This window comes from Xenopus laevis, chromosome 7S, assembly GCF_017654675.1.
Source record: "Xenopus laevis strain J_2021 chromosome 7S, Xenopus_laevis_v10.1, whole genome shotgun sequence".
In the NCBI taxonomy this organism is placed as follows: Eukaryota; Metazoa; Chordata; class Amphibia; order Anura; family Pipidae; genus Xenopus; species Xenopus laevis.
In genome coordinates, this window is record NC_054384.1 from 99,105,148 (window position 1) to 99,117,596 (window position 12,449).

General features: G+C 41.1%; 1 protein-coding gene across 1 annotated transcript; it reads left to right on the top strand.

Moving 5' to 3' along the window:
- The first annotated feature begins 692 nt into the window (after positions 1-692).
- Positions 693-8,814, top strand: ppp1r15b-b (protein phosphatase 1, regulatory subunit 15B b). The gene is given in 3 exon segments (NM_001095109.1): positions 693-931; positions 4,816-6,036; positions 8,380-8,814. Coding segments are annotated over 2 exon segments (1,416 nt in total). The 5' UTR covers positions 693-931; positions 4,816-4,833; the 3' UTR covers positions 8,593-8,814.
- The last annotated feature ends 3,635 nt before the right edge of the window (positions 8,815-12,449 follow it).

The window sequence follows — 12,449 nt, forward strand, 5'->3', positions numbered from 1 at the left end:
GGAGATAGCCAGGGAGGAGAAATCAAGCGCCGCACGATGGATCGTCGCCCTGACGCCTTTTCTGAAGAGGAGCCCAAGCAGAGTTTCGGTAAGTTATTGCTTGATAAAGACTTAGCGATTTAAAAGTTTGAGGGGTTTTTTTTCGCTCCATACTAACAAATTTTTTTTTAAAAAAATTATGTTACTGTTTCTTTAAATTAATAGCCCCTTTTGGCGGAAAAACAGCCAACTGGGCAACCCTGCTGCAATCTAGTTATAGATCCCTGTTAATGAGCTTAATAATAATAATAATGCCAATTGGTCAGGGAGGTGAATGTGAGGGGAGGACAGAATCCATTTTGAAGCATTTCTGCATTTCCCATGAGGCACTTGCTTCCTCTTGCGTCCTGGTCAACCTGAGGAGGAGGAGGATGATGCAACGACTTAAACGCCTCAACGAAATGACTAAGGACAAAGGGGAAAAGCACGTCACAATTCATTCGCCTCCCCCGATCACCTTGGCAACAGTACCGATCTCTCTTCCTCCTTTCTGCAGGGCAACGCGAGTCAACGCACGTACTTTCAACAAGGGATACGCGAAAACCACGCCCCTGTTGCGTTCTGATTGGCCGGCTGCTCGTGAACCAGCTTATATAAGGAATGTCCGCCGGCAAGGCGGCCATTTGCATTTTTCAACACCGGAAGTAGTGTAGCACTGTTCGTAGTGGGATTTCGTACCAATGCCGAGGCATGGCTTGCCGCTCTAGCTTCTCTGTAGGGGAAATACAGAAAATGCTCTGTGTGCTGAGGGAGAAGAAACAAGAGAAGAGAAAAGAATTTCTGCCCTCTGTTTCCCTCCTTGGCTTCTGCTGGAATACTCAGGAGCCTGCGGCCCAGGAAACCTCCAGCCATTTCTGTTGGAGCGCTGTGGTGACTGGCTGACGACAATCAGGTAAGGGGCTAATCTACTAACCCCTCAGTACTGTTGTTACTATTCAATAGAATGCACATTTGGCTCCTCAGAGCAATAGAACCTTCTCCAAGCCATTATGATTCGATCCTGCAGCGCTGTACAATAAACTGCTCTTGGACTCCATTCCCAGAATGCTTTTCGAAGGCTAATGACACTTGGGGCAGTCTAAGTGCCGGCTGTTTTATAGTAGCACCAAGCAGCCCCCCATAAAGGCTTTAAATTAACTATTAGTAAGATATAGAATGGCTAATCCTTAGCAAGTTTTCAATTGGTCTTTTTTATAGTTTGTTCATTATTTGCCATCTTCTGCCTCTTTCAAACAGGGGGTCACTGACCCCCAACTAAAAAAACAAGTGCTCTGTAAGGCGAAAAATGTATTGTTATTGCTAATTTTTTATTACTCCTCTCTCTATTCAGGCCTCTCCTATTCATATTCCAGTCTCTTATTCCAATCAATTCATGGTTGCTAGGGGAATTTGGACCATAGCAACCAGACAGCTGAAATTGCAAACTGAGCTTTTTATTCAGCAGCTCTTCAACCACAAATAATAAAAAATGAAAACCAATTGTAAATTGTCTCAGAATATCAATCTCTACATCATATTAAAAGTTAACTCAAATGTGAACAACCCCTTTAATTCGGTCAGTATATGTCTGACTGAGGCTGCTGGGAAAAAGGATAGGTTAATTATACTCCTGTGTGGGCCATATGCTAGCGGCCATATCCCAGGCGTCTGGGCGGATAATGGTGCCTCCTATTTGTCATGGACTGTGTCACATTAGGATCCTTGTTCTGCCACGTTTAATGTTAATCTAGGGGATGGGCCTGAGCACGTTACTGTCCTGCACACAGGCCTGGCTCTACCATTGCAAACAGAATTAAGATTTAGAAGTTGTTTTGTGTAAATGGTGCTGGTTGCCTTTCACAGTGTCCTTTTAAAGGAGTGGGTCACCTTTAAGATAAGTTTTAATATGTTATAGAGCTAATTTTACGCATTTTTTTGAATGGTTTTCATTATTTCTTTAGTATTTCAATTATTTAAATTCTTCTTCTGACTCTTTCCAGCTTTCAATTGGGGGGGGGTCGCTGACACCCTCTAAAAAACAAATGCTCTGTAAGGCTAGTAAGTTGCTACTTTTTTATTACTTCTTTTTCTATTCAGGCCTCTCCTAGTCATGTTCCAGCCTCCTATTCAAATCAATGCATGGTTGCTAGGGTCATTTGGACCCTAGCAACCACATTGCTGAAATTGCAAACGGATGAGCTACTGAATAAAAAGCGAAATAACTCAAAAACCACAAATAATAAAAAATGAAAACCAATTGCAAATTGTCTGAGTATTGCTATCGTACTAAAAGTTAACTTAAAGTTGAACAACCCTTTTAAAGGCGGCAATAGTAGGGATTAAAAATACACGTTGTCTAGTCACCGACCTCCTTGTTGAATTCTCATATTTCCCATGACCATGCATCTGCTGTTAACTTGAGGTTATATATACACACACACATATAATTTGTATCAAGTAGGGATGCACCGAATCCAGGATTCGCCAGGATTTGGCCTTTTTTTAGCAGGATTCGAATTCATCCGAATCCTTCTGTCCGGCTGAACTGAATCCTAATTTGCTTATGCAAATTAGCGGTGGGGAGGGTCAATTGTGTGACTTTTTGTCACAAAACAAGGAAGTAAAAAATGTTTTCACCTTCCCATCCCTAATTTGCATGTGCAATTTAGGATTCGGTTCAGTATTCAGCCGAATCTTTCGCAAATGATTTGAGGGTTCGACCAATTTCAAAATAGTGGATTCGGTGCATCCCTAGCATCACAACACTGCTGTCAGTTTGCTATGATTGCCCTTTATATAGAGTTGGCCTAATAAGTACGGCCTCACCTTGAAGAATCTAAAGAATTTGCCCTGTGCAACATTGGAATGTTTCTATAAAGTTTTGCGCTTACTTATCCGGCCAATAGAAATCTCTGTTCCTCGTGGCCTGGAAATATTAATGAATGTTTGTGGGTAACGTGTATTCTATAAGCACTTATTGCTTTTAATGCACATAGTCTGCTTTAGATTGTCCTAGGAACATGAGCTTTGAGCAAACTGCATTATGTACCATCCAAGTGGCTGGATATTGGGCTCCTTGTCTTGCACCTTGTGTATATGATGGGACTGGCACTTTTGCCCAATGAGGTCAGGGCCGACTGGCGGAGGTGTAAAAAAACAGGGAAGATTAGGGAAGGAACATCATATAGAAATAACTTGCCTGTGATACCTGGAATTGGTGCTATTGGCTTCATCAATTACATTTTATGACTGTTGTCTGCTAGGTCTTCATGTGTTCTGTAGGCAAAATATTGTTCAGTAATAACCCTGTGCTATTAAGCTAGCACAACAATGGGCTCCAGAACACAACTGGGGTTCTTTAAGAGAAGTTAACATGCAGTGTCACATTAATCAAACCCTGCCCCTCCATAAGAACTGGACACCCCACCCCTTTTGCAATTAAATGTAAAATTCTGCTCCAGGCTGCTATATTAAGGGCAGAGACACACATGGAGATCCAGGCAGATTAGTCACCCGGGTACAGATCGCCTTTTCTTCATGCGACTAATCTCCCCGAACTGCCTTCCCACTGGCTAGAATCGAAATCGCTGGCGGAATGGCTCTTGGAGCGCTTCGTTTTCTGAAGTTTCCTTGTGAGGCTACTTTGGAAAATTAAGGGATCCGAGTGCCACTGCGCTGGTGATTTAGATTCTAGTTGGTGGGAAGGTAGTTCAGGAAGATTAGTTGCCTGAAGAAGAGGGGATTTGTCGCCGGGCGACAAATCTCCCAGAATCTCCACGTGTCTTTGTCCTTAAGGAACAGTAACACCAAAAAATTATAGTGTAATAAAAGTAATGAAAATATACAGCTGCCCTGCACTGGTACAATTGGTGCGTTTGCTTCAGAAACACTACTATAATTTATATAAGCAAGCTGCTGTGTAGCCGTGGGGGCAGCCATTCAAGTACAGGATACACAGTAGATAACAGATAAGTATTACTATAGTTTATATAAACAAGCTGCTGTGTAGCCATGGGGGCAGCCATTCAAGCAGAGGATACACAGCAGATAACATAAGTACTACTATAGTTTATATAAACAAGCTGCTGTGTAGCCGTGGGGGCAGCCATTCAAGTACAGGATACACAGTAGATAACAGATAAGTATTACTATAGTTTATATAAACAAGCTGCTGTGTAGCCATGGGGGCAGCCATTCAAGCAGAGGATACACAGCAGATAACAGATAAGTACTACTATAGTTTATATAAACAAGTTGCTGTGTAGCCATGGGGGCAGCCATTCAAGCACAGGATACACAGTAGATAACAGATAAGTACTACTATATTTTATATAAACAAGCTGCTGTGTAGCCATGGGGAAGCCATTCAAGCACAGGATTCACAGTAGATAACAGATAAGTACTACTATAGTTTATATAAACAAGCTGCTGTGTAGCCATGGGGGCAGCCATTCAAGCACAGGACACACAGTAGATAACAGATAAGTACTACTATAGTTTATATAAACAAGCTGCTGTGTAGTCATGGGGGCAGCCATTCAGGCACAGGATACACAGTAGATAACATATAAGTACTACTATAGTTTATATAAACAAGCTGCTGTGTAGCCATGGGGGCAGCCATTCAACGTGTCTGGTTGCTCTTGCAGGAATTGTTCTTTGTAAAGTGTTATGTATGTAGTCTTAGCATTTCAACCTGGGGCTTGGAAACTGATCACCATGAGAAAAAAAAAACAACTGAATGGATATTGCTGTTTCTTGCATATAACTCATTACTAATTTTCTCTCTCTCTCTAGGGAACAACAATGGGAATCATGGACTGGTACTACCGTACCCTCGGCCTGTACCGAAATAACCTTACAGCCCCTCTGTCTTCTTGGCACAAAGGAACTGCATTCCAATTGGACACGGCCAGAGCTAACCCTGAGATGCAAGCCGTTCATACTGAAATGAGCACAGGCATTGTCATGGCCTCGATGGCTGCCAGAACCATGCAAATGTTGCTTTCTTTGTCGAAAGCTCTCTGGTACCAAAGGCATTGGTACTGGAAATGTTCTCCAGTTGCCTGGATGGGGAAAGCGGCCAGAGCAGTGATGTGGCTATGTTTCACTTTGCTTGGATCTCTGGTAGAAATGGATAGCTCCGTCTCCGTGAGATTCTTCTGGACAGGTCCGACAGAACCAACCTCGCAAAAGCCTGCTCCACAAGAGGAAGAAGGCTTGAGTGTAATGAAACTGATTCAGGATATGCAAGTTGTGACTCTAAATTGCAGCTGTGATGATCAGGGCTTCATGGAGAAAATGGCACCCAAAGAAACAATCCTGTCCTCCTGTACAAACCCAATTATACTATCTATGATTTATCTGCCATCTGATGATGATGAAGATGAAGAAGCTGCAAGCACATCAGACTCCTCAGAGCTAAATGAATTGGAAGATGAAGGTGAGCAGCTGTGGGAGAATGAGGAGGAATCCTGCTTTGCTGAAAATAATCTATCAATTGACAGTGGCATGCAAGAGTCCTGGACCCCTGGCTCTAAAAATTACACAGAGGAGAGTGATTGGTCCAATGAAGAGAATGATTGGTCCAGCGAGGACAGTGATTGTTCCAATGAGGAGTGTGATTTGTCCAATGATGACTCGTGGGACTCTGACAGTGACACAGAGAGCAGCAAATTGAACAATGACTTATGGGCATCTTTCTGCCGAAACGATGACCCATACAATCCCCTTTGTTTTGCCATGCCCACAAAAACCTCAAAGAAAATCCATGAAGCGAAGGACATTAATGCTGTGACAGACTCTGCTACAGGGGTCAGTGTTACTTATTCAGTGTTACTGGAGGAGTCTGGAGCAGAAAGCAAGAGAAAGAACTGGAGAAATCCCAAAGTGGGTAAAATACAAAGTCCCTGGGTTAAACAATTGTCTCACAATTCTGTAGAACTGGGGCAAGGAAATGAAGACTTGCTTGAATGTCTGGATGAGCCCCAGAAAAATGAAACAGGCTTTATTAAAAAAGTAAGTATGTGCTTCACATTGACGATATCTAATATATCGAATGTTTCCCGTTACTGAATGTTGTTAGGAATCCCAGCTCTGAATAAAGGTGGCCATACACTGACCAATAAAAACTGCCGACAGACAGTCAGCAGCTTATTGGTAGTGTATGGGGCCCTCCAACGGGCATCCCCGATTGCTATCTGGCCGAGAGTCTGCCAGATGTCGATCAGGAAGGGGTTAAAATCACGTTAGATCGTGGACTGCATCGATTGATTGATGTGAACCTGCGATCCGACCACTCGTATACCTTTTTATTATGATCTGATCATTGGTCCCTAGGGCCCACGATCGGCCCGTATTTTTTAAAATGACAGTTTTCTATTTATGATTACCCAATGGCACATACTACTAGAAAAGTATATTATTATTATTATTATGAAAATGGTTTATTTACTTGAAGCAGGGTTTTACATATGAGCTGTTTTATGCAATATCTTTTTATAGAGAACTACATTGTTCGGGGATATAGTTTTTCTTTAAAGACAATTGACAAGCTTGAACCCCGCCCAATGTAACTGTTTGTGTATCACCCCCACTTCATACAGGTAAGGCATTGTGGGCTAATGACAGACAGACATCTCTTGACTAGAATTTCATATTCTTGCATAAGTGGCCTACTGGGACCTGACGCCACCTCCTGTAACAAAAGCAGCAATATGGGGACCTGGCTGACTCCGACATAGCAACTATTCCCATGACTCGGCACTGCCAATGCTATGTCTACATCATACACCTTCTAAACTGATTGCTAATTAGCTGTGTAGAATGAAGCTTTATGGGGTTATGTAATAAAAGTCAGTAAGTTTGCAGTAACCAATAGAAACCAATCAGCAGTTAGCATTTACTGTAACATGTTTTAAAGCAAACATCTTATTGGTTGCTATGGATAAATGCTCCTGGGCAAACTTAGCGCCTTTTATTACATATGGGGGATCCAGTTTTAAGTGGGTGAAGTAACTATTTTTGAGCTCCCCACCCTTTGTTTCAACATGCACAGTTTAGGAATCTAAAACACACATCTTATCTACCATAACCAGTGTAAGGGTAACGTCACACAGGGTGATTTGGGGAGATTTAGTCGCCTGGCGACTTAATCGCCTCATCTTTGCGGCGAACAATCTCCCCAAATGCCTTACCTCTGTCTTGCGCCGACTAAAATGAAAAGTCGCCTGCGGCATGTTCCGAAGTTGCCCGAAGTTTCCTCGCGAAATCCCCTACCTTCCTCCAGCTATATTGAAAAATCACCACCGGTATGGCACTCTTGGCGATTCGTTTCCCGAAGTTGCCTCACAAGGAAACTTCGGGCGACTTCGGAAAAAAAAGCGATGCGAGTGCCATCCTGCTGTCAATTTTTCATTATAGCCGGTGGGAAGGCAGTTCGGGGAGATTGTCGCCCCCGAGAAGAGGAGATTTGTTGTCGGGCAACTAATCTCCCAGAATCTGCCTGACCCTTAAAGTAAAGACAATATAATGAACTGGTGTGTTTGCTTCAGAAACGCAACTGTAGTTTATATAAACAAGCTGATGTGTAGCCGTGGGGGCAGCCATTCAAGCACAGGATACACAGTAGATTACAGATAAGTACTACTATAGTTTATATAAACAAGCTGCTGTGTAGCCATGGGGGCAGCCATTCAAGCACAGGATACACAGTAGATAACAGATAAGTACTACTATAGTTTATATAAACAAGCTGCTGTGTAGCCGTGGGGGCAGTCATTCAAGCACAGGATACACAGTAGATAACAGATAGTATACAATCCCATTGTATGCTACTGAGTTTATCTGTTATCTGCTGTGTATCCTGTGCATTTTGTCCTTTTTCAGCTTTGAATGGCTGCCCCCATGGCTACACGGCAGCTTGTTATATAGTACTTTGTTTTTTTGTTTTTAGTGTTCATATATGTTCTAACAGTGATCCCCAACCAGTAGCTCGTGAGTAACATGTTGCTCTCCAACCCCTTGGATGTTGCTCTCAGTGTCCTCAAAGCAGGTGCTTATTTTTGAATTCCTGGCTTGGAAGTTAGTTTTAATTGCATAAAAACTAAGTATAGTGCCAGTCTCCTGTAGGCTGCCACTCCACATAGGGGCTACTAAATAGCCAATCACAGCCCTTATTTGGCACCCAAGGGACTTATTCATGCTTATGTTGCTCCCCAACTCTTTTTACATTTGAATGTGACTCACGGGTAAAAAAAGGTTGGGGACCCCTCTTCTATAAGAATGAACAAAGGCAGGTGGATCCAGTAGAATTAAGTGAATGGCAAACCAATGAGTTAAATGTATATATCTCCTTTCCAGGTACATTTCTCACCCACAGTCAAGGTGCATCACATGGTGGTTTGGAGCTATGCCTATAGGATGGCCCGCAAAGGACCATGGGAGGAATACGCAAGAGATCGATGTCGTTTCCAGAGGCGCATTGCTGAGACAGACGGTGTCATCAGAAATTTCTTGGAACCCCAGCACAGAGAGAAAATCTGGACTCGTTTCCAAGGGAACAATATGGAGTAGTGAAGGATGTGTGGCCCCTTTAAATTGTAATCCCAGTAGTGAGGCAGTGTAACTCTGGCTGTTTGGCATCATTGAGTAGAGCAAAACGGCATTAGAGAAGGTTATTAGTTAACTTTATTTTAATATATCATAGGGGTAATCCTTATAAAAGATGCAAATTTTCTGCCAGTTCAGAACAGCTAACGAGCAGGCAGTATGTGTCTGCTGTTTAACAGCAAAAAAGATGATGTGGGGGAACAATCATTGATATCTCTGTAATAGGCCTGATATTACATGCCAAGACTTGCAGTGCACCACTGTTTTACCATTGTATATATAATTCAGATCTATTTTCCAATATATATTTTAATACAAATGTGCCAAAGTCTCGTGAGATAATTGGTTTCTTTTATAACGTGTGCTTTTCTTCTAAGGCTGAAAGTCATTTTTTTTTATATTTCTATGGAATAATTTATTTGAATCCTATGGTTGTGAATAGGAAGTTTTAATTGGGTGAGGGTTGTTGGAGTTGTGTTAGTGTAATTAGTACAGGGTTTCAGGTCACTGCTATGCTGTCAGATCCTATTTCAGTGGGCTGATGGTAATTTCAGTGCAGGGCTCAATTGGGAGTAATGCAGACCCCACAATATAATAATGTTGGGGGGGGGGTTGAATTGAATTAATAAAGGATGACCAACCTGTAGTCCTTTGGCATTTGTTGAATTACAGCTGATGGAATTTCCTTTAAAAAAGAAGGAAAGTGAAAAGAGGCATTTTATTGCCAATAGATTAGCTGCAATAGTGCAAGCTATAATACTATATTTATTCTGTAGAATGCTTTACCATACCTGAGTAAAAAGCTCTAGAACCTCTGTTTGTTTAGGATAGCAGCTGCCATATTAGCTTGGTGTGACATCACTTGCATGAGTCTCTCCCTGCTCACTTATAGCTCTGGGCTCAGATTACAGCAGAGAGGGAGAGAGAGAGAGGAGCAAACTGAGCATGCTCAAGCCCGGGGCAAGGAGGTTTGAGCTGAAAACAGGAAGTCTGATACAGAAGCCCATGAGTACACAATAGAAGGAAAGAAGTGCTGTGTTTCTTTTGACAGAGGACTCAGAGCAGCATTATTTGAGGGTTTACTGGTGTATTTATATAGACCTTTCTGACAAAGCTTACTTACATTTAACCTTTCCGTCTCCTTTAAAGCAATTGTCAGATTCTCAACTGCTGGGGGGCTGCAGGCTGGACATCCCTGATATGTGTGTGTTTGTATATATGGATATGATCTTACAGCTGTTACACATTGGGGGTTATTTATCAAAATCCGATATTTTAAATAAAAAAACGTCAGGCCAAACTAAAATCCATGATTTGACCTTATTTATTATTAAAAAACTCGATTTAATCAGTTCGGATAAAAACTCGATAAAACTTTTTTCCAGAGTTTTTGCCCCAAATAGCTCGATTCATTCCCGAAAAGCCAGAATCTTTTTTTACCCGAAAAAGGTCAGATTTTCAGGCTAATTCCAGTGCAGACAACAGAAACTTAAGAAAATAGGATAGGGACCTCTGCCATTTAATCAGACACAACCTCGGCAGGTCTGTGATGGCGGATTTCTTTGATTCAGGCTTTTTGCTGCATCGGGCTTTAATAAAAAATTTTAAAATGAAAAAGTCCAACCGGAGTTTAGTAAATAACCCCATTATGTTTTGTATTCTTTATCTATATTCTTCAGGCCACTCCTGATACCAGGGGCCCAGTTTGAATGGCCTACCCTAAAACTACCCCTTTACTCTGTTACTATGTATATATTTGTGATCACAAATCAGTTTGTACTGGGAATGCTGTAATACAGTTAATATTTATCCTAAAATACATTGCCACTTGATTGATCTCTTTAGGTGCTCATAGACGTAACAATTACAATCTTTCCTGGAAAAGGTCGTTCATTTCAATACTCGTGCGTAGAGCTGAATCGTCTGATATAGATATAGAAACCATAGAATTGTACCTGTGTCTTGATGATTCCGCACTAACAATGGTCAATGTTCGGGTGCCTTCAAAGGTGTCCAATCAAAATCTTCCGCCTGGGCTGATCAATGGGCCGACAAATATCAAGTCTTCTGCTGATATCGGTCGGATCATCTCCCGCCATACGCGCTCCGAATATCTTATGACAATTAGTTTTGTTCGATAATATCGATGTGTCTATGGCCACCTTTAGGCTACGGTTATATAAAATGATTTTCTGGCAAGTAAAATGTACCCATAGTCAGCCGCATAAGCAGATGCCAGCCTTGGCACTACTTTTTGGAAACCTGAACCAGTTGGGTGACCCTAACATGCTGCTTGGAAGACACTGGGCAGTGTATAGTGTCCTGAGTTATTGGGTGTTGTAGTGGTACATGGGGGGATGTATATCTGTATAAATCATATATATATATATATATACATATACATATATATATATATAATACACAAAAGCTGTGAATATCCTGTAAATTATATCCTTATAAACGGTGAGTAGTGATGTCATCAGTTATAAACGGTGAGTAGTGATGTAATTTCTGTCACATGACTCACTAAAATTTGTGTATTATAATTAATAAAGTACCCCCAGTTGTAACATATGAGGATATTATAAGTTACCTCGGAGTTCCATGACCTGTATAAAAACACTCGGCCTTCGGCCTCGTGTTTTTATATGGTCATGAAACTCCTCGGTAACTTATAATATCCTTATATTTTACAAGAGGGGGTACTTTATTCACTATATATATATATATATATATATGCTCCTCAGAGGGAAATAGATAAATGCAGTTAGGAGCACTCACAGGTGTAGTGATAAAGAAGTATCTTTTATTGGAGTATTACAAACTCTCCCACATCACATCACATGCATTTATTTATTTATTTATATATATATATATATATTTTTGCACTGAATATACCCCCGCATTTTGACTACTAGAGGCACTTTTTTTTCAACATACAGTTAAAGGACCAGTAACATAATTTTTTTTTTTAAAAAAAAAAATTAAACTTTTAAAGTCTTAAATAGAAATAAAAGAAATAACTTACCGAAACTCTGCTTGCTCTCCTCTTCAGAAAAGGCGATCGATCATATGGTGCTCGATTTCTCCTCCTTGCTTTCCTTATAGGCGATAGCCATGGAAAAGAGTAATCGAGCGCCACATGACGGATCGCCTTTTCTGAAGAGGAGCGCATGTGGAGTTTTGGTAAGTTTCTTCTTAATAAAGACTTAGTGAGTTAAAAGTTTAATTTGTCTGTTGTGTTTTTTTTTTTATTTTTAAATTGTTACTGATCCTTTAAACAGGCTTATAGAAGCAATACAAGCTATACTAAATCCACTGGACTTTGTCAGGGGATACAACGCCATGAACATGTGGCTGCGTGCTCTAGAATACATTTGTTACTTGTTGAAGTACATTTTAAGCCACTTAATAAAAGCTCAAAATAATAAACTCACTTGTTTGTTTATATGGGTCATGATGGGAGCTGAAGTATAGCCAAGTACTGACCAGGAGCAACAAAACAGATTGGGGGGCTTCTGGGCATTTGTCACAGGAGCCTACATTTGCATGGCAGCATTCTATAAGCCTATTGGTAAATAACATTGGAACATGTCACAGCTCAACCAGGGGTCCAAAAGTGTTCCAGTATGAATGGCACCCATATGAATCATATGCTTAATTAGTAATTTAGATACATATTACTGCATGACAGAATATAGCCTGTAGCATTCACACTTAAAGGGTCATGGGAAAACAGTCCAGCAGACTTCAGCACTGAAATCTGTTTTTCAAAAGAGCAAACTGACATATTGTAAATTTTCCAGGTGCCCCCAATGATG